The sequence below is a fragment of the Sciurus carolinensis genome, chromosome 9, assembly GCF_902686445.1.
Source record: "Sciurus carolinensis chromosome 9, mSciCar1.2, whole genome shotgun sequence".
In the NCBI taxonomy this organism is placed as follows: Eukaryota; Metazoa; Chordata; class Mammalia; order Rodentia; family Sciuridae; genus Sciurus; species Sciurus carolinensis.
In genome coordinates, this window is record NC_062221.1 from 69523745 (window position 1) to 69551426 (window position 27682).

General features: G+C 33.1%; 1 protein-coding gene across 2 annotated transcripts in view; it reads left to right on the forward strand.

Annotated features, from left to right (window-relative positions):
• The window catches only part of Ccdc14 (coiled-coil domain containing 14), a 67206-nt gene that overhangs the window by 26600 nt on the left and 12924 nt on the right, over positions 1–27682 (forward strand). For both annotated transcript variants that reach the window (XM_047564369.1, XM_047564370.1), the window contains 5 exons: positions 796–1312; positions 3869–4010; positions 13611–13693; positions 17804–18022; positions 18096–18228. In XM_047564369.1, coding sequence (XP_047420325.1) covers positions 796–1312; positions 3869–4010; positions 13611–13693; positions 17804–18022; positions 18096–18228 — 1094 coding nt within the window. The remainder of the gene's footprint in view (positions 1–795; positions 1313–3868; positions 4011–13610; positions 13694–17803; positions 18023–18095; positions 18229–27682) is intronic.

Genomic DNA, 27682 nt, shown 5'->3' on the forward strand with positions numbered 1-27682 from the left:
TTATGTAATGCATGTAAAAAACAATTATTTTTTCAAGTTATTTTTTATTAGAAAGGTTTGACCTATTTTTTTTAAGAATAATAGGGAGAGAGAAGGGAAGAAATCAGTGGAAAAAAGAAATCAACCATACCTATCAATCAACCAAGCACAGCTGAAATAGTGCTTTCCGGTCATTTAATTATCTTTGTAGGTTTCATTTTGTTTGTTAAGCTTGCTTTCTTTTTAAAATAAGAATTATAATTAAATTTTATACAGTTTTGAGTATGCTTTTTCACTTAATTTTATTATAAACATGTTTTTCTATTAACATTTCTTTTCTGAATAAGTAGTTAATGCTGTATTTTGTGGATATACTATAGTCCAACTAAATAGGTATTTAAGTAATAACCAGTGTTTTCACTACTGTAACATTTCTTTAAGTATATTTTTACCAAGACTTTTTGTATGCTTGAGCTTATTTTCTTATAATGCATTTTCCCGATGTGCAAATGTTTGTTTTGATCTAAAAGTGGACAAATTTTTGCTGCCTCTAAAGCATGTTAAACAGTCTATTTTAGTCATTACCTTATAATGTTCCCATATTGCAAAATGACCTAATTAAGCTTTAAAAAAACTAGAATCTTTATCATGCACTGGAGAAATCCAGCTTACTTTTAAGCTGAAAATAACAGAAGTCAGTTTTAAATGTTCAAAAGTTATTTTCTAACATTTTTCTTTTGAGTTTGTTATAATTAATGCCTCTACTAAGTGAATGCTCACATTTTTGATGGCTTTTCTTTTTCTTTCTTGCTTCAGGAAGTTCAAACTGATGGTGATAACCAATTGGCATCGCAAGGTAAAATAATCTCTGTGAATTATCCTGATGTTCCAAGGAATTCATTTAATCCCAGTCCTGGAGTTCCAGGTGGCTTGCCCCAAACTGACAAGGCGGCTATTCCAACATTTCAGCAGCCGAGTCTTGCTAATTGGATTCTGCCACAACAAGGAGTTCCTAAGGAAGCAGACCTACTAAAGTGTTTTCAAACACATATGTCTCTGTTTCAATCTCATGAAAAAGAAACTCTCTCGGACAGTCAGACACACCGAAGCCCCACTCAATCACAGCCAGCTTTCTTGGCCACTAATGAAGAAAGATGTGCCAGAGAACAAATTGGAGAGGCCACAAATGAAGGAAAGTATTTAAACATACATGTGCAAGATACAAAAACAGTCAAGGGTGTACAGAAGGCAAAAAATGTGAACCAGACTGCTGACAAAGTTAGAACTATAAAATATTTGTTGAGAGAACTCAAGGCCCTGGTAGCAGAACAAGGTAGATGAGTACTTTCTTCATATTACATACTTATTACTAGTTCTATTTTCTGTAATATGGTATTATGCTGAATAGCTGTGTCATATTGTCAACTATAATTCAAATTTAGAATAATTTCCTTGGAGTTTGTGGTGTTTTTCATGGAACTATGTCTTGAGCTAATAAGGAAATTTCTGTGGTATTCTTTCCTATGAATTTGAAGTATGTTGGGGAATATCATGCATTCAGTGTTTTGTTTGCAAGTGTGTATTCATTCCATTTGATCCAAATGGACCCCAAAAAGATTCAGTTAAAGAGAATTTGTAGAGATAAAATTATAGTGGTTAGAAGATTCCTTAAAATGATTAACTCCCTGGAATAGATTACTTAATTTAATTCCTATTTTAAAAAGATAGAGCCAGGCGTGGTCGTGCACTCCTGTAATCCCAGTAACTCAGGAGACTGAGGCAGGAGGATCGAGAGTTCAAAGCCAGCCTCAGCAACTTAGCAAACTTGGCACTTAGCAACTCAGCAAGACCCTGTCTCTAAATAAAATACAAAAAAGGGCTGGGGATGTGGCTCAGTAATTAAGCGCCTCTAGGTTCAATTGCTGGTACAAAAAAAAAACAAAAAAGAAAAAGACAGAGATTTCCTTAATAACTATTATTTTGTTCTTCAAATTGCACTTTGAAAAGTAACCCAAACCTTTTATGCTCTTTTCAGTTTGGTTTTAGGATATTTCTCTTAAGTCAAGAAAAATGTCTTTGAACCAGGTTGTATTTTATATGTTTTCACACAGACATGTATATATCTATTCTGAAATAAATCATTGCTTTGAATGAATTACAAATTTATCATCATGAAAAACACAGTAATTGATTATAGAAGTACTGACTGAATATGTAACATTTGCAGACAGACATAGACATAAGCATAAAATACTATAGGAACAGCACCATTAAGCCACAGATTTAGCAAATTAAAATTGCTGTTTTCAGATTGTTACTATTTTCCTAACCCAATAATCATCATTAATAATAATAACAATATTACTTACCACTCTACACTTACTGTGTGCCCTGCAGTATGCTATATTTTCTATGAATTACCTCATTTAATCTTCACAGCAACCCTATGAATTACTATCATTTCACCATTTTACAGATGAGGATATTGAGACTTGGAGAACGGTATCTCATTTACTCTTCTAAACTACCCAGTGTGGTATTGTTATTTCCATTTAACCATGAAGAGACCCAGGCTTCAAGAGTTCAGTAATTTAGATGCTGGTCAAAGGATATAAAATTTCAGATAGGAGGAATAAATTCAAGAGATCTGTTGTGCAACATGGTGACTATAGTTAATAAAAATGTATTGCATTCTTAAAAACTGCCAAGAGAATTTCAGTGTTCTCATCACAAAAAATAAGTATAAAGCATATGTGAATTATCTCTAGCTACCCATTCCACAATGTGTACATATTTTAAAACATGTTGTACATGATAAATATATGCTTATTTGTCAATTTAACTACATTAAATTTTTAAAAAAGATTAATTTATTTAAAAAAAAAGTCAAGTGTTTTGACTAAGGTTATACTCTGGAAAGTGATAAAGCCCAGGTCTCTCCCTTGAAAACCCATAAGCAAAAGCAGTCTACAGTGATTATAGAAGATGACTCAGTGATTGCGCATAGTTGTTTACCGTGTACATGTACTTTTCATTAGGATGTTAAAATACTTGTGGAGTTGAATAAGTTTTTGTAATTTGAATATACTCTCAACCTCTTAGTTTTTTAAATTTGTTCTAATCAGTTATACATAACAATGCATTTGACGCATCATACATGAATGGAGTTTAACTTCTCATTCATCTGGCTGTACATGATATAGAGTTACACAGGTCATGTAATCACATATGCATATAGGGTAATAATGTCCCATTCATTCTACTATCATTTCAACCTCTTTTTATATTGGTTAATAAGTAATTTTAAATATTTCCAGTCCACAGAAAATTTGAGAATGAAGGGACAAAGATAAAAGGACAAAAGAGCTTATCTCTACTTTGTACCTGTATCTGTTTGCTACTTCTTAAAATATATACTATGCACAGTTAATAACCAAAATGATAGAATGTGACTGGTTATATTAAATCTACTTTATAAAATCAAATGATGAAATGTAGTAAACCATCCCTCAATATTTTGCCAAATGAATCACCCAAAGTAAATTGTTTTTTATACCAGGATCAAAGGTTGAATTGTTAATGTTTGTACTGTAATCAATTATAGGAAACCTTATAGTATGAACTAGGAAATATGTGTAAACTACTTTCCTACTTGACTCAAATGAAAAGAATCACTAATATAAGCCATTGATTTAAGATTAGAATTGTTTTAAGTAAGCAGGAAAGAGGAAAAATGGGATTTGTATAATCATAAATAATTGAGTTGAAATGTATTTATAGCCAAGTATGAGCATACCTATAAAGATTTTCTTTTTTAGTAATATGTATCAAGTCTTATCCAAAATCAGTTTAAAATATTGATTTTATTCATTTTTTCTGTCTTTTATAGAGGATTCAGAAATTCAGAGATTGATAACAGAAGTAGAAGCTTGTATATGTGGGCTTCCAGCAGTAAGTGGAAACACAAATATTCAAGTTGAAATAGCACTGGCCATGCAACCACTGAGAAGTGAAAATGCTCAGTTACGAAGGTAAGAATTGCTCTTTGAATATTTCTGTGTGTAGGTAAAGATGTTCCATAGTCAGAACAAAGTTGTGTAATGAGAAATCTAGAACCTCATAAGGAAAATTGATTTGCTGTCTTACTGTATTCTGCTCTTTTTCCAAAGATTTCTAGGATTCTTTAACTACACTTTAATTATTTCTGCCCACTACTACCTGTTTTCTCCTACCTGTTTTTGTCACCTCTCACCTGATTTAGTGTCTAGATAAGAGAATTATTCTACAGTAACACTTGTCTAAATTTCAGTGGCATAGCACAGCAAACTTTATTTCTCCCTGACTCCAAGACAACATGAGTCACAGGAAGCTCTTTTTCATCTTTTGACTCAGGATCTAGGTTCCTTTTACCTCATTAAACCACTGTGTCAGTGTGCGTTTTCTAGGAGAAAGAGAACATGGATATAGCCATGGATCATTCTTACATGCCATGAGTCAATTAATATTTTGTAGGCTAAAACAAGATACATGACCCTTCCTAACATAAATGTTTGAGGCAGATAATTTTTCCATTCTTCCATATTCCTGAAAGGAAAGGAGAACCTGATATGAGTGAGTATGTAACCCTACCACATTTAAACATAGGGAAAAAAAGCTCATTTAAATTCTTAGATTTATTTTTATTTTTGGACATATTAACATTTTTGAATAATAATTTGTTTAAGAAATATGTAAATCAGGGGTCTAATCTCAAAATGTAAAAGAAATCACCCATATATTAATAATATCTTAACTTGGAATCTTTTGGTGATCACCACCAAGGCCAACACTCCAGTGTCTGTCTATTAATATACTTCACAGTGAATTAGAGTACATTTACTTGCAGGTGCTTCTGGAACACTGTAATGTGAATGTGTCCTGAGTGTTGTAGTTGCATGAGCTATAATCATTGTATAAGATGGGACTTGCAGGGCCCTGCATGATTTTTCAAGAAACTGAAAAGCAAATAAATAGGATTTCTATATAATAGACTCACTAGATTTAAATTCTAATACTGCCTTCAGTTCCAATATAAGAGATCCTATAACAATATTAAGTTTTCAAAACCAAGACCAAATAATAATGGTAATGAGCAGCAGCTACATTATTGAATGTATTATGCCAGGCTCTTGTCCTTCCTATGTGTCATCTCTTTAAATTCTCAAAATAGCTCTATGAAGTAGATATTATTATTCTCACTTATTCATGAGGAAACTAAGGCACAGGGTATGTAATTGTTCAAGGTCACATAGCTGAGAAATGGTGAAGTCAATTAGGTTTTAGAGACAGGAATTCTAACATTGATTTATATACTGTCTCCACTAGAAAATATAGATTAATTTATATTATCACTGTTCCGGTGTATTATGTGAAACAAAAGAGTAATACTATAAGCCATTCAAAATAAACATGCATATTAGTTAAAGGAATGATAATCAAAGTATTATTTTCTTAAGTATACTAGAACTTAGTCTTAGAATATTATGTATTTTAACATTGTCACCATGGAAATATCAGTGGTTCTTATTTATTTCTGTTCCTTAGAACTTTTTGTAAATTAACTAATTTTCTAGTTTATAGGCCACTCAAGGAAATGATGCTTATTATTTTATTGGCTGCCAATATTATTTTTAATTTTTTAAAATGGTATTAACCTAATTGATGGCTGAGCTAATTCTTTACACTTGATACTAGAACTTTTTAGGCTTTCTGTCTTTAAATGGCAATGACTATATAGCATATTCTTATCACTGTTGTTCACTTGACCTTTTAAAAGATGAAATTACTGAAAAATGAAGAATTGGTCAGATGTACTCCTTTTAGCAGAATGAGGTTTCTAGTAGCAGTATAGGAATTTTTGTGCCACTTCATAATCATTTGGAATCATTCATAATTCCATTACAAATAAAACTAGAATACATAAACTCATTCAGAAATATTTTCAAAATTTTAAGATCAAAAAAACTTGTTTATGTTTAGACATTTTGGAAACTACATGGTTTTTTTTAGTCTGAAGTGACTCCCCCATTCCCCACCCTCCAGAACTTTATCAAAGTGTTTTGCCATCTTCTGACTTAAAAAAAAAAAAAAAAAAAAAAAGAGCTTTGTTTCTATGACATCTTGGCATCTTTGACATTTTGAACTGGACAGTTTTTATGTGAGACATTTAACACAGTTGTCCAATTTTTAGCTTTCCTGGTTCCCACCCACAAAATGTCTGTAGTGCCCTTTTATTTTGACCACTAAAACCCTGGCACATTCCCAGATATCCTGGGTGGCAACTGGGGATAGGGTATTACTTCTTGTTAAGTGCCATCAAACTAGGAAATACCTTAATACTTATAAGGTAACTTAGATTTCATGACCACTTTCTGATTGTAAACTCAAATAAAAGACTAGTAGGCCCACACAGAACAAAAAAATGATTGGGAGTAAATGGGAGGAGTAAAGGATGGCATTAAAATTTTCTAATTTGACAGATGGTAACAATTCCTCCATATGGGAGCTGGTAGAGGAAGAATAGATTTGTTTGGTTTTTTAAAAATCTCAATCTCACTTTTTTTTTTTTAATTTAAAAAAGGTAATGGGAGATTCCATGAGTTAAGATTTAGACATACTGAATGTGTCATTTAGACCATCTGGAGATATGTGCAAGTCTGGAGCACAGTAACAAGATCTAGGAGTGAAATGTAGATTTGGAAGTAATTCACTGAACACATTTTTACTGAGCTTTTACTATGGATCTAGCATGTTATAGATACTGGAAACAATAGTGATTAAAAGCATGTGATTTGTTATCAGCATATAAATGATAGATTCCCCAAGAAGGTATAGAATGAGAACATAGCAAAGACTGAATTGCTAGGTGATAATAGCTTGGACTGGAAGAACAGAAGAAGAGGAACCTGTGAAAGAGTGCTGAGAAGGAGTTACAAGGGAAGTAGTGGGAAAGCTAAGAGTAATGTCAAAAAGTCAGAAGAAGGAAAAAAGTTATAGGAGAGATTTCTATGTAACATTCAAAGTAAACTGACAACAAGGGCAAAGGTCAGCCAAGAATATATATCACAAGATGAATCCCCCAAAGAAAGCCTAGGAAAACTTGAAATAATCTCCTATAGTAGGATCTCTCAAGAAAACTAAAGATAGTAGGATCTCTCCTAGAGGGAGAAAGAGAGAAAGGAGAGGAAAAGTGAGTTAGGTGAGTTCAGAAAAATAAAAGAGGAAAAAAATTATAAAAGTGGAAATCCCTAGTGGGGGCCCAAAATAATAGTAAACAAACAAGCTTAAAGTTAGGGATATTTAATATGAAGACTGAATTGTTGTATTAGTTTTCAGGTATTATATTTTTTTGCCCCAAGTCTTTCTACTTTAACTGCCACTAAATTCATCATCCAGTTTCTTCTACTAGGCTTAGCTTATTTTTTTTCTCAAATCCTTTTTGAAAATTTATTTATTTTTACTGTGGTAAGATATATTTGTCTTCAACCATTTTTAAGTGTATATTTCAATGGCATTAAATATATTCACAGTGCTGCGCACCTATCACCAAATCTTTTCATCTCCAACATAAACTCTTTGGATTGAACCCAGGGTGTTGTGCTTTCAAGGCAAGCACTCTACCAACTGAGCTATGTCCCCGGCCTTGTGCTAGAGGATCATAAAACATCATTTACAAAGTCCTAAAAGGATGAAAATGTTATAAGAATCTCATGTTGTTCAACTGTACCTTTAGTGTAAGGGCAACAATCATATTCTCAAGTGGACAAGAACTTGGAAAATATAGCACTCTTGGACTCCTTTAAAAACAAACCCAGAGCTCTTGAGTGGCAAAGTCTAGACAACTAAGAGATGAATTCAAATGAAAGAGTAAAGTAGAGATGAACATTAAATGTATACTTAGAACTAAAATAGCTGTAGAAATTAGGGTTATAGAATAGAATGTGTTAATCTTAACAATATAAATTCCAAACAATATTTTTCATGTCTTATTTCCTTAATTTTAGGTTATTTAGGAATAATATTTCTTGAAGTAAAAAAATACCTACCTGAAATTTATTGGTTCAGATTTCACTTATTATTTTCCATCAGTTAAAATCATATAATCCTAAATTCAATGCATAATATTTAAAAATACTATTTAAAATATTATCCTATTACTTTAAAGTTCTATTTAGCTCTTTTTTGTCTTTGTATGTGCTAAAAATTTGTAGAATAATATCCAGCAAACAATGATAACTATTTCTGTTCAATGTTGTGCTAGAGGTTCTAACCAGTACAATAAGGCAAGAAAACAAAATAAAAATAGGACATATTGGAAAGAAAAGAAGTAAAACTATGTTATTCACAGATGACATGATACTGTTTGGAATTCACAGAAAGCTGCTAGAACTAATAAGGTTGCAGGATATGAGATCAGTGTATAAAATACTTTGTATTTCTGTGTACTGACAATGAACAACTTGGAATGCAATTTAAAATCAGTACTGTTCAAAGTATCATAAAAACTGTGAGCAATTTAGCGATAAATTTGGTAAAAGAGGTGTAAAACCTGTTTACAGAAAACTATAAAATATTACTGAGAGAAATTAAAGAATATCTATGTAAGTGGGAGAAAAACCAAGTCCATAGATGTAAGATTTATTTAACTGTCAGTTCTCCGCAGATTTTTCTATAGGTTGTTAATGATTCTAGTGAAAACCCAAGCATGCTTTTTTGTAGAATGCAGATTCTAAATTTTGTAGAAATTTAAAGACCCTAAAATAACTAAGATAGTTTTGGGTAAGGAGAACAAATTTGGTACTATCCAAGTTATAGTAATCAAAACAGTGTGGTGGTGGTATAAAAGCAGACAAATCATTGAAATGGAACAGAGTTCAGAAACAAACTTGCATATAGGGATAATTAATTTTTGACAAAGATATTAAATTCAATGAGGAAAGAATAATCTGTGAGTGTGTTTGTTTGAAAGTGTGCACGGGGGCCATGGAGATAGCTTAGTCAGTAAGGCCCTGGGTTCAATACCTGGCACCCCCCCGCCCAAAAAAAAGAAAGTGTGCCCATGCATATGTGTTGCTGGGGATTGAACATGCAAGGCAGGTGCTGTATTACAAGCTATACCCCCTGCTCAAGAATAATCTTTTTGGTAAGTAGTTCTGAAACAATTGGAGACCCATATTTGAAAACAAAAAATCGGACCTCAACTTCTTCTACCTCACACCATACCCAAAAGTTAACTTGAAATGAATTGCAAATCTTAATGTAAAAGCTAAAACTATAAACCTATTAGAAGAAATGATAGAAGAAAGCCTTATTTACCTTGAGTTGGGAAAGATTTCTTTTTTTTTTTTTTTTTTTGGCGGTACTGGGGATCGAACCCAGGGCTTTGTGCTTGTAAGGCAAGCACTCTACCGACTGAGCTATCTCCCCAGCCCCAAGATTTCTTAAATAACAGAAAAATATAAATGAGGAAGGAAAAAGTGAGTATGTTAGACTTTACTAGAAGTTAAAATTTTTGCTCTTCAGAAGATACAAAAAATGAAGAGGCCAGCAACAAATTGAGAGACAGTATTTGCAAAACATTTAACAAAGAATCTGTGACTAGAATGTATAAGAACTATCAGAACTCAATTATAAAATTATCACTTTTTAAATATCTGGTTTAAAAATGGGTAAAATATTTGAAAATACCCTATACCAAAGAAGATATATGAATATCAAATAAAAACATGAAAAGATCATTGTCATCATTAATCACTAGGAAAATACAAATTAAAGCCATGATGAGATACCAAGGGATATCCATGGGGATACCTATGGAAATGACAAAAATTCAGAACATCATACCAGGTGTTAGTGAGGTTGTGGAAGAACTGGAACTTTCACAATCTATATGGTATGTAGGAAAGTAAAGTGGTATACCTACTTCGGAAAACATTTGACAGTTTCTTGGAAATTAAAATACACCTACCATATGATCCAGCAATTCCATTCCTAAGTGTTTTCTCAAGAGAAGTGAAAGCATATGTCCATACAAACTTGTTCATGAATATTCATTGGAAACAACCCCAGTGTCTATCAACAGGTGAATGGATAAACAAATGGTGGTATATCCATACAAGAGAATACTACTCAAAAGTAAAAAGGAAGGACTTGTTGATACATGCAACAGAATGGTTGAATCTCAAAATCATCATGCTAAGGAAAAGAAGCCAGGCTATATAAGAGTATTGTATGATAATTCCATTTGTATGAAATTCTAGAAAATGGAAATTAATCTATAAATCAGTGGTTGTCTGTCTAGGAATAGAAGGTTATGAAAAAAGGCATGAGAAAACTTGAGGGTGATGAATATCTTAATTGTGGTGATGGTTTCACTACATATATCAAAAATGTATAAAATTGTATACTCTGTGCAGTTTATCATAGATCAGTTTTATCTCAATAAACCTATATAAAAATGAATTAATTGAAAAATTTACCCAAATACTATCAGTTCTTCTTTGTTAAAATCAAGTATATTTAAATTTAACACATAATATTTTGAAACAATGCCGTGTAACTCCCATTTTTAGAAGATTATTTTGGGCTATTTTTAGATCATATATGTTTTAGTCAGCCTTTTGGCTGCTGCCACTAAATAACCTGACCAGCACAACTGTAGAGGAGGAATGGTTTATTTGAGGGCTCATGGTTTCAGAAGTCTTCGTCCATAGAAGGTCAGCTCTATTCCTAAGGGCTTGAGGTGCATGGTAGGAAAGGGTGATGGAGGGAAGCAGTTCACATCACAGTGATCAGGAAGCAGAGAGAGACTGCCCTCTCCAGATACAAAATATAATACCCCATAGCCACGCCTCCTCCAGCCACACCCTACCACTTCATTTAATACCATTAGGGATTAATTCACTGATTGGGTTAAGACTTTTACAACCCAGTCATTTCTCCTCTGAACCTTCCTGCATTGTCTCACATATGAGCTTTTGAAGTCCACTTCACATCCAAACCATAACAATATATCACTTTTTATAGAATAGTTACTTTTTAAAAGCCTAACCCTGAAAGCAGGGAAGAAGAGAGTAGCTGGTGATAGGGACACTTAAGCTGGCTGCAGTGTTTTCACTTCCAATATGGAAGAAGTTGCAGTGTGCTCTGCAGCTCAGGCATAGCAATGGGCCAAGTGGAGAAGCTGCAGATACAGAACTAAAGGTAAGTGATAGAGTCTAGAAGGAGATGGAATCTGGGGTGCAGATGTGACTTCTCTTTATCTGAGACCAGAGAAAAGAACTGAGAGTTAATGTACATACAGATTAATGGGTATACCCTGGGACCAAGAGTGTTAGAATCAGTCCCAAACCATATTATTTTTAGTGAAAATAGGAAAGTATCTTACTGAGAAAAGGAGGATAAGGATGAAAGACTTGCAATGAATGATGAAAAGTATAGATTGACTGTGTTTGCGAAAAGAATAATCTGACCAGGGACATACAAAAAGATTGTCAACAAAACTGCTCTTACATACTTGGTATAAGAGAGCCTACACACTTGCAGATTTTCTGAAAGAAGCATTCTATTTGTGTTCTGGGTCACCAGTCTATGTTGCCTTTTCTAGATCTACACTCTATTATAAAGGGAAAACCTGTTTAGAAAATCAGAATTCTGTTGTTTTATAGCTTGTTCTTTTCCACTTTATCATTTGTGTATTTTGGATATCTTTCCATATCAGTATGTATGAATGTCTTAATTCTTCTCAATGCCAATGCATTAATATTTCATTGTATGAATATACCATAATTATGTACATTATGTTTCCAACTTCTATTTATTAAATAATGCACCTCTTTTACTCATATATACAAGGCTTTCATGCTTTTCACATGTACAGCTATTTCTGAGGATATATAACCTAGAGGTAGAATTATTTTGTCAAAGTTTATGAACATTTTACATTTTGTTGAATATTGCCAAATTGTTATCCAAAGTGGTTATACCAATAGATTCTAATCATTTGAGATCATTCATTTCCCTATACTGTCACCAACGGAGTGTTCTTTTATTTCTGTCAATCCTATGACCAAAAAACATTTCCTTGTTTTAAATTTGCAGGCTGAGCATTTTTCAGGTATTTATAGATCATTTCTATTTCTTATGTAAATTGCCCATTCTGTTCTTTGTCACTTTTTTTTTTAATATTTTTTTAGATGTTGATAGATCTTTATTTTATTCTTTTATTTATATGTGGTGCTGAGAATCGAACCCAGTGCCTCACACATGCTAGGCAAGTGCTCTACCACTGAGCCACAACTCCAGCCCTCTTTGTCACTTTTTACTAGGTTGACTTCCTTACATTTAAAGAAGCTCTTTAAATATCATGTACCCTTTGCCTGTCGTACATATGGTAGGAATTTTCTTCCAGGCCTTCAATTCTAGAATAAACTTCAAATTTTGATGTTCTTAAATCCTGTATTCTTTTCCTTGATGATTGCTGGATTTTGAATCTTGCTTAGGAATGCCTTTCTTACTTAAAGATTATTTGGATTTCTCCCTAAAACTCTATTGTTCGGATTGGTTGTTTGTATATTTAATGTTTAATACATGTGTTTGCTAATGAGGTAAGGGTACTATCATTTTAGATTCAGTAACAAAATAAATATTTTATTCAGTAGTAAAATAAATGCAGCATATTTTCAGATGAGCAATTCTAAAAGGATGCTAGATATTATTGTGAAGTTCATTTTAGGGCAAGGTTGCTACTTATTCACATTCTCATTAAGTAGCCATTAACTTTTACATCTAATAAGGAAATTACTAGAAACATAGATTTGTGTTTCCCAATTTTGTCATTGTGTGACAAACATCAAGCAGAAAGATATCTGATAGTCGTCAGTGGCCTGCAGGTATTCTAGTTCATAGTAATGACTGATCTTTTAAAAAGTAGGTGATTGACTACAGTTATGAAGATGCAGAGAAGGAAAGCAGAAAAAGAAAATAGCAGTAAGGGATGTAAAGGGAAAGAATAAACAACAAAAGAAAAAGAGAATTTAAAAAAAATGTGAAGAAAAAGAAATGTTAACCTATTTCAAATGAGGGGAAGTTTTATATTGTCCCAAACAATCTTTTAAGAATTATCTCAGGGGCTGGGGTTGTGGCTCAGTGGTGGAGCGCTTGTCTAGCATGTGTGAGGCACTGGGTTCGATTCTCAGCACCACGTATAAATAAATGAATAAAATAAATGTCCATCAACATCTAAAAAATGTTCTTAAAAAAAAAAAAAAAAAAAAAAGAATTATCTCAGGCCCCTAGCAGAAGGGTGCTTTTGTTGTTATTTTGTTCTGTTAGTATCTGTTTTTTGTTTTGGAGATGAGATGGACGTACACTGTTCTACTGGGTAGTGTTTGTATACCACTGTTTGTGTTTGTCTTGTTTGTTTTTTTTTTCCCAACAATTTTTTATTGGTGCATTATAGTTATGCATACTAATGAGATTTGATGTTACATATTCATACATGTTGTTTTGTCTTTTTTGGTAGGTGGTCAAATGTATACTGTTAAGTGGGCTTGGGATTCTTATGTTCATAGTTCTTCATTATTTCCTTTTAGGCAATTGAGAATTTTGAACCAGCGACTCAGAGAACAAGAAAATTCTCAAAAGGAATCTGGCCCTGTGGAATGCAACCGTGAATGTAGGTAAAACAACTTTAAAGACTGACTCTTAAAGTCTTTGTGGCTCTGTAAATATCAATTTAAAAAAATTACTTTGTCTAGTGGATTTTCTTTGTTTTTAATTAACTTAAAAGTAGGGCCAGGCATGGTGGTACAGGTCTGTAATCCCTGCAGTTCAGGAGGCTGAGACAGGAGGATCTCAAGTTCAAAGCAAGCCTCAGCAACTTAGCAAGACCCTAAGCAATTCAGTAAGACCCTGTCTCTAAATAAAATATATATAAAAAAAAAGGGCTGGGGATGTGACTCAGTGGTTAAGCACCCCTGGGTTCAATCCTCAGTACCACTCACACAAGAAAAGACCCAAAAGCCAAATAAACAAACAAAAAAAAATTGGTAGAGTGCTCCTTATTAAAATATAAAATAGTGCAGGAAAATAAAAGATTAGTATGATATCACTTCCCAGTAATACTCCTCTATTAAAGATGTATATTGTGCCATACCTCTATTAAAGGTGTATATTGTGCCAAGGCAGAATAAAATTATATGTGCACTTTTAAATTTTTAAAAATGAGAGTGTACTTTATATACTCTTACAAAGCTTACATGTATTCATTTCAATTTAGTGAACATTTTTTTCTATAAAAATACATAAATATGCTTTTTATTCTTTAATAACTTTTCTGCTTATGTGACTCTCCCATAATATATTTAAGATCTTCTGGAAGGCATCTGAGTACTTCTCTCCTTTTCCTCAAAGCAAACAGTAGTGCAATGAAGATCCTTGTCTTTGTGCAAATATGTGAGCATTTTGCAAGATAGATTTATAGTAATAGATCTGATGAGCCAAATGGTATATGCGGTTGCAATTTTAACAGATGTAGCCAAATTATCCTAAGGTTGTTTTATTTTCTTTTGTTTTGAGGCAGGGTCTAACTATGTTGCTCAGACTGGTCTTAAACTCCTAGGTTCAAGAGATCTCCCTCCTTAGCTTCTCCAGTACTGGGACTGTAGGCACAAACCACCAAATGGTCCTTATGGGTCACAGATTAATAAAGAAACAAAAACTAATAGTATAAGAAGGTAAAAAAATGAGAATTTTTATTATTATTATTTTTGCCTGCTGCAGTTATATGCTACTTTATATGTGCTACAAAACCTGGCTCATTTTCCTTCTTTCAGTAGTCAATGAACAAATATTTGTGATTGATGAAGAACTAGGCAGTTTAGATTTGTTTATAGGGTATAAATGAGAAGTTGCAGAATCTTATACTTAAATAACGAGGGTTTTTTTGGGGAGCAGTTGTTTGTTTTTGCTTTTTGTTTTCCTGATGAACACAAATGAGGATGAAAAAAGCAATGAAAATTTGGAATAGAAAATTTTATATCCGTTGCTACCTATAAATTAGTTATTTCCAGCCTTCCTTATAGATAGAGCCTTATCATTTTTCCCCCCTTTTCCTTCCCTCCTCCCTCACACTGGTCCCTTTCCTCTACTATCTCCCTTAGATTTTTGTTTGTACTTTTTAGATATACATGACAATAGAGTGGATTTTGACATATTATACATACATGGAATATAACTTACTCTAATTAGGATCCCATTCTTGTGGTTGTACATGAGGTGAATTTTCAAAGTATGTTCATATATATGTTCATGTATGAACATAGGAAAGTTATGTCTCATTCATTCTACTGTTTTTCTTATTCTCATCCTCCCTTCCCTTTATTCCCCTTTGTCTAATCCAGTGAAATTCTATTCTCCCTGCCTGCCTTGTTGTGTGTCAGCATCCACCTATCAGAAAGAACATTTGGCCTTTGTTATTTTGGGATTGTCTTATTTCACTTAACTTGAAGGTCTCCAGTTCCATCCATTTACTGGCAAAAGTCATTCTTTTTTATGACTGAGTAGTATTACATTGTGGAAATATACCACATTTTCTTTGTCCATTCATCTGTTGAAGGGCTCCAAGATTGGTTCCATAGATTAGCTATTGTAAATTGAGCTGCTATTAACACCGATGTGGCTGTGTCACTGTAGTACGCTGATTTTAAGTCCTTTGGATGTATGCTGAGGGGTGGAATAACTGGGTCAAATGATGCTTCCATTCTAAGTTTTCTGAGGATTCTCCATATTACTTTTTATAATGGTTGCACCAACTTGAAGTTCCACTAACCTTGTATGAGTGTACCTTCTCTTCTACATCCTCACCAACATTTGTTACTTGTATTCTTGATAATTGCCATTCTGACTGGTGTGACATGAAATCTCAGTGTAGTTTTAATTTGCATTTCTCTAATTGCTAAAGATATTGAACATTTTTTCATGTACTTGTTGGCCATTTGTGTTTCTTTTTATGTGAAGTGCCTGTTCAGTTCCTTTGTTCATTTATTGATTGGGTTTTTTGTAGGGATTTTTTGGTGTGAAGTTTTTTGAGTTCTTTATATATCCTGGAGATTAATGCAAGTAGCATAGATTTTTTTTCCCATTCTGTAGACTCTCTTCACTTTCTTAATTGTTTCCTTTGATGTGAAGTTTTTAATTGAGAGCTTTTTAAATAACGTTCTTAGGAGCTTTTCCTAAGTCTGATGTAAATGCAGATGTTATAGAGGAACAGATTGATATAATATATCTTCAAAAATTCTTTTTTAATTTCTGAACAGCAAAATACATTCAAAAAGCATCAAGAAAATGGGGACATTTTTTTTGTGGTACATGACATTACAGGACTTTATTTTCTTAATTGTATAAATATCTCTTACAAAGCAGTAAGAAAAATATGAGCATTCAGCAGAGCCTGATGTCATGAAAGTACTTGTCTTTGTGAGAGTAATTTTGGATAGATCATTCTGGTTCCACTGTGAACAAAAGAGGGGGATAAAGGAAGGTAAAAGAGGGGAGGTGAACAATGGAAATGGGGAGATCAGTGATTGCCATTCTAAGTAGCAATCTTTTTTTTTTTTTTTTACGTTTACATAGGGTAATGATGTTTATTTTATTTTTCCCCTCCCCCCACCCCTCCCACCCCTCCCACCCCTCTTTTCCCTCTACACAGTCCTTTATTTATTTACCTTATTGGGTTGTTTTTGTTTCTTTTCTCTTTTTTTTTTTTTTTTTTTGAGAGTATTACTACTATTTGTAATTACTTGCTTAGTACTAGCTTCATGAGATCAGGGACCATGTCTGTGTTACTCACTGCTGTATACTCATATTCTGATATAGCGTCTCATACATAGTAAACATTGACTGAAGAATGTTTGCTAAATGAAATGGTACCATGTACTTTTTTTTGCAGTCAAGTAAAAGAATGTGATAGGTCTATGTGCTAATACCTAACAGTCTTATGGGGAAAAAAAGGCAAAGTTAGAAACTGTGTATAGTATAATTCTTTTATGCTTAAATATATGTAGAATTTTATATAAAATACTCTTTGCAAAAGGTTTTCAAGAAAGATAAACAAAATTAATAGCGACTGCCTCTGGGAGAAAGTTGAATAGGAAAGAAGAGAGATACTTCATTGAGAATTATTAGGTATTATCATTGGTATCTTGTGGTATTTGAGTTTTCTATTTTGTGCATGTATTTTTCTTTCATTTAAAATGGTAAAAATAATTTGATGCCCACAATATCAATTGAAGAAGAAAGGCATGACTTTTACTAATACCAATGTATTTTTTAAAAATACATTTGAGGGCTGGCGTTGTGGCTCAGTGGTAGAGTGCTCCTCTACCATGTGTGGGATCCTAGGTTCAATCCTCAGCACCACATAAAAAAAAAATTAAAAGTATTGTGTCCACCTACAACTAAAAAACAAACAAACAAACAAACAAAATACATTTGATATTTATAAAGGACTTTCTCATATATATCATTATTAAGGGAAATCAGTAAATCTCTGGCCTTTTTCTTTTTTTTTTTTTAATTGTAGATGGACATAGTACCTTTATTTTATTTATTCATTTTTATGTGGTGCTAAGAATCGAACTGAGTGCCTCACACGTGCTAGGCAAGTGCTCTACCACTGAGCCACAACCCTGGCCCCAATCCCAGGCCTTTTTCTAAAGACAGATCTTTTCCATGTTTGTATATTTAAAATTGAGAAACAACTGTTGGATCTATTTTTGTCTTATAGTGCATTCCCTTCAGTCATTGAACACATCACTGCAAAATCAATTGCAGGAGTCACTGAAGAGTCAGGAATTACTACAGAGTAAAAATGAAGAACTCTTAAAAGTGATTGAAAATCAGAAAGATGAAAACAAAAAATTTGCTAGTATATTTAAAGACAAAGACCAAACACTTCTTGAAAATAAACAGCAATTTGACATTGAGATAACAAGATTAAAAATTGGTATGTATTTGAGCTATAGCTATAGTCACATTTTTAAAAAAGGAATGAGAAACTGAAATTTTTGTTGTTTTAGAATTGGAGGAAGCCTTAGTCAACGTGAAAAATTCCCGGTTTAAGTTAGAAACTGCTGAAAAGGAAAATCAGATATTGGGAATAACATTGCGTCAGCGTGATGCCGAGGTGACCCGGCTAAGAGAATTAACCAGGTAAAACTGACTTCCTTTGACAAACCCAGGCCTCTTATTTGATGTATTCTAAACTTCAAAATAATGTCAAACCTGTTCTTTTTTCCCTTATCCTGTTCTTATTTTTTCAATATTTTTGCTAATTCCTAATTTTTTCTCCTGTTCTAATTAAGGTAGTTTAGAAATTCCAAACCTGGGCAAATGCTTTTTTAAACTGTGTGAGTCTAGGTAATGGGCTCTGATGACAGGCTAATGACCTATCTAGTGAAGTGGTTAAGCTTTCTGGCTCTGAAGCCAAAGACCTGAATGAATCTCAGTTCTGTCACATATTAGTTGAGTGACTTTGAACTTGTTTAAACTTCTTCAACCTCTGTTGTAAAGTGGGGACATAAATAGGGTTGGGGGAAACTCAGAAATAATTCATGAAAAGCAGTTAGCATGGTAAAGCATGTATGATCTTGGCTAAATCATTTAGAATCTTTGAGCTTCATTTTCTTCATTTCGTCAGCAAAATGAGGAATTTGGCAGTAGTCCCTAAGATCCTTCATTTCCTAGCAGGTCTTTTCCCAAATAAATAATATTACTTTACTAAATTTTCATACTATATGCACTTACAAAGTTTTCTTTTGAGACATTTGCTAAGAATTAGATTTTTAACTGTTTTAAAATCCCAGAAGAGAGGTTATTTTAGGCCAGAAAAATCATCAGATCTGACTGTCTTTGAATGATCCAAGAAATCAATAGTTCCAAATATAAGATAATTTTTATGTAAAACAATCTGTATTGTATTCCCAACTAACAGACCCATTTTGAATTATGAACTTTTGGGAAAATAGATGAAATAGTGATATATGTATAAATGTGTGTGTGTACATATGTACATATATATATAGTCTATTTGAACTTTATAAACATTTGAAATTAATAATCTGTTAATACAGAAATATCACTTTTTTCTACATTTATATTTTATAGAATAATTTCATTCAAGCTTTTAATAGTTGGAAAAACAAAAGATATTTCTTGTGTCCATTTAGAATTATAATTGATTAGGCCCTGGTCAGTTTTTTAAATGCTGGCTTATACAGTTTTTCTTCAAAGTAAAGTAAGAAGGAGAATGTCCCCATTTATGAATCTCTCATAATCTTTGCAAAGAAGTATCTCTTATTTTTTGAGGGGAAAACTTTGTTAATATCAAGTATTTATGGTAGAAAGAAGCCAGTAACAAAAGGCCACATATTGTGTGATTCCATTTATACAAAATGACCAAAATAGGCAAATCTAAAGAAATACAAAGTGGATCATTGGTTGTCATGGGCTGGGGGAGTTGGGGGCAGAATGCAAAGTGACTGCTAATGGGCACAGACTTTCTTTTTGGGGTGATGAAAATGTTCTGAAATTAAATAGTGGTATACAACCTCATTAATAGACTAAAATCTACCGAATTATGTCCATTTAAAGGTGTATATTTTATGGTATGTAAATTATATCTCAATAAACTGTTAATGTTTTTTAAAGTATATATGATATACAGTCCATTAAAAAAGTTAAAGGAGGCGGGGCCTGGTGGCGCACACCTGTAATCCCAGAGGCTTGCAAGGCTCAGACAAGAGGACAGCAAGTTCAAAGCTAACCTCAGCAACTTAGCAAGGCCCTAAGAAACCTAGAGAGACCCTGTCTCAAAAATAAAAAGGACTGGGGATGTGACTCAGTTGTTAAAGTGCCCCTGGGTTCAATCCCTGATACAAAAAAAATAAATAAATAAATAAAGTAAATGAAATGAAAAAGATAGCAAGTCTCAGTGGTCAAGTGCTAATGACCACTAAGGTTGCTTAGGTATTACTGTGTGCATCTCCTTCCTCATTCTTAGGGGTATGGTTCTGAGCCCCAAGCAGAAGATATGACAAAGAGGAAGATCTAATTCCATAGTAGTTTTCCTCTCATAGTCTTTTTCTTATTGTTAAATCCATCTTATTTATGGATATGAACTCATGAGCTGTTATTTTTTATTTTTGAAGTACACTGATATTTTTCAGTCTTCTCTTTCTCATATCTTTTATTTTGATTTGCCCTCATTTATGGAGGGAAGTTTTAATATCTGCATTTTTATAGATGGGGAAACCAAGACCCTGCAAATTAAAGTATTAATAGAAAGTTAATATTAAGCTGGGATTTGAACTCTTATCTCTTCATTTTAGCCGTATTTTCTTTCTCTTTTATATATGGCATGGTTTTAGCTAAAATAGTATACATTTTCTGGTAACAACTCTATGCCTAATTTAATCTAAATAAACCTTACTATTTTTTACCTGAGAGATAGATGGATAATGGATGGCTATATTTGCTTATTCAACAAACATTTTTTTTTACATATTGTATTCCAAATATGTGTGTGAAAAACACTTAAAAATATTTAATTATTATAGTTGTTAAATATCTGTGTCATCAAGCAAAAAGCTTTTTCTAGTGATTTAAATATATATAAAGAGAGATATATAATTATTTTAAGGATCAACTTGACTAAGTTTACCTGTTCAACATGTGTAACTCATTTACCTAGAAAATATAAGCCAGATGAGGTAGTACATGCCTGTCATCCCAGTGACTGAGGAGGCTTAGACAGGAGGATCACAAGTTTAAGACCAGCCCCAGCGAATGTCTCAAAGAATAAAAAGGACTGGCCATGAGGCTCAGTGATTAAAGGCCCCTGGATCTAATCCCTTGTACCAAAAAGAAGGAAGAAAGAAAGAAAGAAAGAGAGAGAGAGAAAGAAAGGGAGGGAGGAAGAAAATTGATAATATAAGAATTAGAACAGTCTTTCACAGTAATAGTGTAATTATTCTAGAAAGTAGTATAAATGGAAGCCCAAAGAAATTAAGGGACTGAGGCTGGAGTTGTGGCTCAGTGGTAGAGCGCTTGCCTCGCATGTATGGGTTACTGGGTTCAATCCTCAGCACCACATAAATAAATAATAAAAAATAAATAAAAGGCCATGTATCCATCTACAACAACAACTAAAAAAAAGTAAAAATAAAAATAGATAAAAAAAGAAATTAAGAGACTTACATGACTTTAATAGCTAGTTGGTTCCTAAACTGGGACCTGAGCCAATTTTAAATTCCCTCCTCAGTGTTGTTTCCTATTTTGCAAAGGAGCACATTCTCTAACTAAAGATGAGCAATTATGAGGGATTCTTCCACCTTTGTAGAGGATACACTTGTACCTGCTCATTCTTTCAAAATAACATGCAGTCTGCCTTTTCTAGTGTTCATTAGGGATGGAGAGGGTTTGCTTGTAATTGGAACCTTTCTTTTCTTAACCTTTACCCTAGCATAGAAGTGTATAAGAACTGAAAAACCAATTAATCCTTGGAAACTATCTGCCTTTCGAGAAAATAATCTCTCAACTATTAGATATGTAGACTTTTTGCTCTCATTTTCTTAAGACTCAAGAGTTTTCCTGTCATTTTTTTCCCCTCTTTCTGTTAAGCACCTCTTCCTTTTATACAAGCATAAATCCTGCATCATGAGTACTAGCTCACCTGTTAAGTCAGATGAACTGGACTGTAAATAATTATAAAACATGGTAGGCAGGCTTAGCACAGTATGTCACACAGACATTAGTACCACTCCTCCATTTTTCTGAAGATTAGTAATTTCAAAATGCCAGGTAGTCCCATTAATATCAATTTTTGCTGTGTCTTTTAAATTTAAAAACAGATCAAGAATACAAGCCCATGATTCCATCTCATTCCAGTCAGAATGCAGTCATCAAAAATAAGAACAATAAATGCTGTTGAGGTTGTGGGATGAAAAAAAAAAGAATACAAGCAACGATAGGTGTTGGTGAGGATGTGGGGAAAATGGTACACTCATACATTGCTGGTGGGGTTGCAAATTAGTGCAGCCACTCTGGAAAGCAGTGTGGAGATTCCTTAGAAAACTTGGAATGGAACCACCATTTGACCCAGCTATTCCACTCTTTGGCCTATACCCAAAATCAGCATACTACAGCGATGCAGCCACATCAATGTTCATAGCTGCTCAATTCACAATAGCCAAATTGTGGAACCAACCTAGATGCCTTTCAATTGATGAATGGATAAAGAAACTGTGATATATATATATATATATATATATATATATATATATATATAATACACACACAATGGAATATTACTCAGCCATAAAGAATAATAAAATTATGGCATTTACAGGCAAATGGATGAAATTGGAGAATATCATGCTAAGTGAGATAAGCCAATCTCAAAAAACCAAAGGACGAATAATCTCCCTGATAAGTGGATGATGACACATAATGGGGGTTGTTGGGAAGGGGGCAAGAATGGAGGAAGGAGGGACTGCATAGAGGGAAAAGAGGGGTGGGAGGGGTGGGGGGAAGGAAAAAAAAACAGAATGAATCAAAAACTATTACCCTATGTAAATGTATAATTACACAAATGGTATGCCTCTACTTCCATGAACAGAGAAACAAGATGTATTCCATTTGTTTACAATAAAAATAAATTAAAAAAAATTTAAAAACAGTACAGTCTTGGAGCTTAATTGCATCTAAATTCATCCATACTGAGAATACGTAGTATATTTTGTTACACCCATGCTATTCCATCAGTTAGTGACATGTCTCTGTGACCGGGCTGTTGTAACCACTTTGATCTTAAAGGGTAAAGTAGCATCATCTGATAGTACAGGTGAATTTGCATGGGCATCTGCCCAATCCCTCTTCCCTATATCATACACCTTCTCAGATAGGTGTTGGTTTTTGTGTTTTAAATAATCTCTTAGAAAGATTCTTTTCTTTCTCTCTCTCTCTCCTGTAAATCGAAGAGAGGAGTTCAGAGTCTTTAAACACAAAGTAATGAAAAGGATGTGGAAATATTAATCTGATTTGATTAGTATATATTATATACATATTGAAATATCACACTGTACCCTATAAATATTATTACATGATAATTAAAATTTTTTTTAAATGTTTGAGAATATGGAAACCTTAATTACACTAATTTGATCATAGATATTGTATACTTGTATCAAGTGATCTTCACATTATACCCTATAAATCTGTACAATTTAAAATAATAATTGAAAAAGATTTCATCAATTTTTCTGAATCCCTTTCTCTGATATTTGGAGAGGACTTATGAGACTGAAAGGAACATATAACATCTAAACAATTACCTTAACCATCTCTTCCACTTTCAGTGATTTTGAATTACACCTTTATCATATTTTTTTTCAGATTTTACTATAGCACATGTTATGAAGCTGTTAAAATTTGAGAAAAATTAATGTTTTCAGTAAGTAGCATATATTTTAATAGCCTCAAAGTACACTCTCTTAGAAGTACTTATAATTATTTAAATTAGCTTGTTTTTATAAGTAGCCTAGAAAACAAATTACATTATTTTTTTTATTAAACATTTTTATTTTTTACAGACTAAATTTTGATTTATTGTACACAAATGGGGTACAACTTTTCATTTCTATGGTTTTACACAATGTAGATTCACACCATTCATATAATCATACATATACATAGGGTAATACTGTCTGTTTCATTCTATTATCTTTCTGCAAAATCAGTATGCTTAGCCAGGCATGGTGGTGTACTCCTGTAATCCCGGCTACTGAGGAGGCTGAGGCAGTTGGATCACAAGTTTAAGGCCAACCTGGGAAATATACTGAGATTCTGTCTCAAACTAAAATTTAAAAAGAGTTAAGGAAGTAGTTATGTGGTAGAGCACTTGCCTAGCATGCAAGAGGCTCTGGGTTCAGTCCCCAGTACTACAAAAATAAAAATAAACAAAAGTGAGTATATTTAGTTGTATTCTGTGTAATAGAAATATAAATATGTCTACTTTGTAGCTATTTAGCTGCTTATATTGCTACCTTTAAAGTTTTTACAGAGTCTCATCTTTTCATGGAAATTTTTCTTTTAATTTCAGAGGCAATGATTTTTTTTATATATCAGAAGTTTAGTGATTGCTATTAATTTCCAGAGATTAAGTTTTTATTAATGTTATTATCTCATCCTTCCTATCTTTATCCCTGATTTTGTCCACAGCAAAGTTCTGGAGAGAAATGTTAATAGAAATATTCCTTTTCTTAAGCTAGACCCAGAAAATAATAAAAGTTGTGTGTTTTCTCCTAATACGCAGAAGCTAGTCCAAAACAAGGGGATGAGGTGGGGGGATTCCATCAGAATACAAAGATCAGTGGAGTAGAGGAAAGAGATTGAGGAGAGAGAAAGGATGGGATAAGGAATGAGTGAATGAATCTGACCTAACTTTCCTATGTACATATGAATATACCACAGTGAATCTCACCATTACATATAGTCACAAGGCACTAATTAAAGAAAAAAGAACTAACAGCAAAAAGATATGTAGAGGGAAAGGAACAGCGGGGAGGAGGGAAGGAAAAGGGGAAGTACTAGGAACTGATTAAAACAAAATGTATATTCTATACTTTTATAGTTATATCAAAACGAATCCTAATTCAATGTAAAACTAAAAAGAATTTTAAAAATTCTTCTAAAAATAAGTAAAAATAAAAATTCCAGTATGTAATCTGATCAAATTAATTAATGGTTAATTATTCATTAGAACTTTCCTTTAAAGAATTTTCTTTAATTTTTTTAATACTAACTCATTCATTTCTCTTTTTAATTATATTAATTGACAGATCATAATTGTATACATTTATGGCCTACAGCGTGATGTCTCACTACACACACACACACACACACACACACACACACACACAAAACGTGGAATGATTAGTTTAAATCTGGTCATCCTGCTGTGCAATAGAATTCAAAGACATTCCTCCTGTCAAAACTGGAACTTTCCAACCTCCCCAATTCTTCCATCTCTCCAAACTCTTCTATTCTACCAGTCTGTGGTAACCACCATTCCATTCTTTATCATGAATTCAACATTTTTTTATGGAGTTTGTTTTGTTTTACCATACTGGGATTTGAATTTAGGGTCTTACAAGTGACAATCAAGTTTTCTGCCACTGAGTTATATCCCCAACCCACCTTCAATATTTTTAGATTTCACATATATGTAAAATCATATGATCTTTGTCCATCTGTGCTGTGCCTATTTCACTTAGCCTAATGTCCTCCAGGTTCATCCACTTTGTCACAAATGACATAATTTCCTTCTTTTTAAAGACTGAATACCATACATTGTGTTTATATCCACATTTTCTTTATCCATTCATCAGTTGATGGACACTTGGTTGATTCCATATCTTGGCTATGGTGAAATATGCTGCAGTGATCATGGGAGTACAGGTAAACTTTTAGACATATTGTTTCATTTATTTTGGATATATATATCCAAAAGTGGGATTGCTAGATTATATGGTGGTTCTACTTTTAGATTTTTGAGGAACCTACTTATCATTTTCCATAATGGCTATACTAATTTACATTCCCACCAACACTGGGAAGGAGTCCCTTTTTTCCACATCCTTGCCAATATTTTTTATCTTTTTGATAATAGCCATATTAACAGTTGTGAATTGATAGTTTATTATGGCTTAAATTTGCATTGCCCTAATGATTAGTGATACTGAACATTTTTTCTTGAACCTGTTGGCTGTTCATATGCTTTCTTTTGAGAAATATCTGTTCAGGTCCTTTGCCTATTTTTTAACTGAGTTGGGATTTTTTGTTCTTATTTTGTTGTTATTGAGTTACGTTTTGATGTATTTGGAATATTTACTCCTTATCAGACACATGGTTTGCAAACATTTTCTCCTGCTCTTCTGGGATTTCTCTTCACCCTTATTAACTGTTTACTTTGCTATGCAGAAGCTTTTTAGTCCCATTTGTCTATTTTGTGTTTGATACTCATGCTTTGCAGGTCATTCCCCCAGCATTGCCCAGATCAATATCTTGAAACTTTTTACCTAATTTTTCTTGTAGTAGTTTTACAGTTTAGGTGAAGGGGGATGTCTTAGGTGATTTAAGTCTTTAATTCGTTTTGAGTTGACTGATTTATGTATGTGAGATGAGGGCTTGATTTCATTCTTCTGTGTGTGGATATCCAGTTTTCCCCAAACTATTTATTTAAGAAACTCCTTTCATCATTGTATGTTCTTGGCAATCAGCTGGCTTTAAATCTATGGGCTTATTTCTGACTTTCTGTCTTGTTGCATTGGACAGTATGTCTGTTTTTATGGAAGTAACTTGCTTGTCTTGCTTATGGTAGCTTTGTAATATATTTTGAAATTCAGGACTTTGATGCCTCAGCTTTGTTTTTTTGTACAAATTTCTTTGGTTATTTGGAATTTTTGTGATTTCATATGGATTTTAGGATTTTTTTTTGTTTTTTTTGAAAAGTGATATTGGAATTGTGATAGGATTATACTGTATCTATAGACCACTTTAGGTACTATGGACATTTAACTGTTAATTCTTCCAGTTCATGAGCATGGGATATCTTTATTTGTATTTTCTCAAGTTTTATCAGTGGTTTTTAGTTTTCATTATACAGGTCTTTCATCTCCATGGTTAAATTCATTCCTAAGTATTTTGGGTATTTTGTTTACTATTGTAAATAAGATTATTTTCTTAATTTCTCTTTTTGGATAGTTCATTGTTAGTATATAGAATTGCTATCAATAAGTTGGATGCAATGGTGTAAACTGTAATCCTGTTGGAGACAAGATAATTCTTGTCTAATCTTGAGGTCAGCCTCAGCAATTTAGGGAGATCCTCAGCAACTTAGCAGGACACTGTCTTAAAATAAAAAATGAAAAGACTAGGGATATAGCTCAGAGGTAAAGTACCCCTGGGTTCAGTCCCCAGTACCCAAAAAAAAAAAAAAAAAAAGTGCTGTTGATATTGATATTTGTAAATTATTTTCATGTCCCGCAATTTTCCTGATTTTTTTGCTATCAGTTCTAGCCGTATTTTTGGTGAAGTCTTTAAAGTTTTTATATGTGGGGCCATATTGTCAGCACTTCCTTTTTTTAGTATACCTTTTACAGAGTCCTTATTTTACAGTGGTTCATGATTTTTTACTTTTCATGGGTTTATCAAGGTATTAAATGTATTTTCAGCCAGGTGCAGTGGTGCATGCCTGTAATCCCAGTGGCTTGGGAAACTGAAGCAGGAGAATTTTGAGTTCAAAGCCAGCCTCAGCAGCTTAGCAAGGCATTAAGCAAATTGAGACCCTGTCTCTAAATAAAAAATAAAAAGGGCTGGGCATGTAGTTCAGTGGTTAATCACCCCTGGGTTTAATCCCCAGTACCAAAAAAAGTGCATTTTCAACTTATGATAGGTTTATCAGAATGTAATCCCATCATAAAGTCAAGAAGCATATGTATTTTTTCTCGTACCTAATTGCTCTGGCTAGGACTTCAATAATAGTTTGTGGTGAAAGTAGGCATTCTTGTCTTGTTCCTGATTTTAGAAGAAAACTTTCCAACTTTTC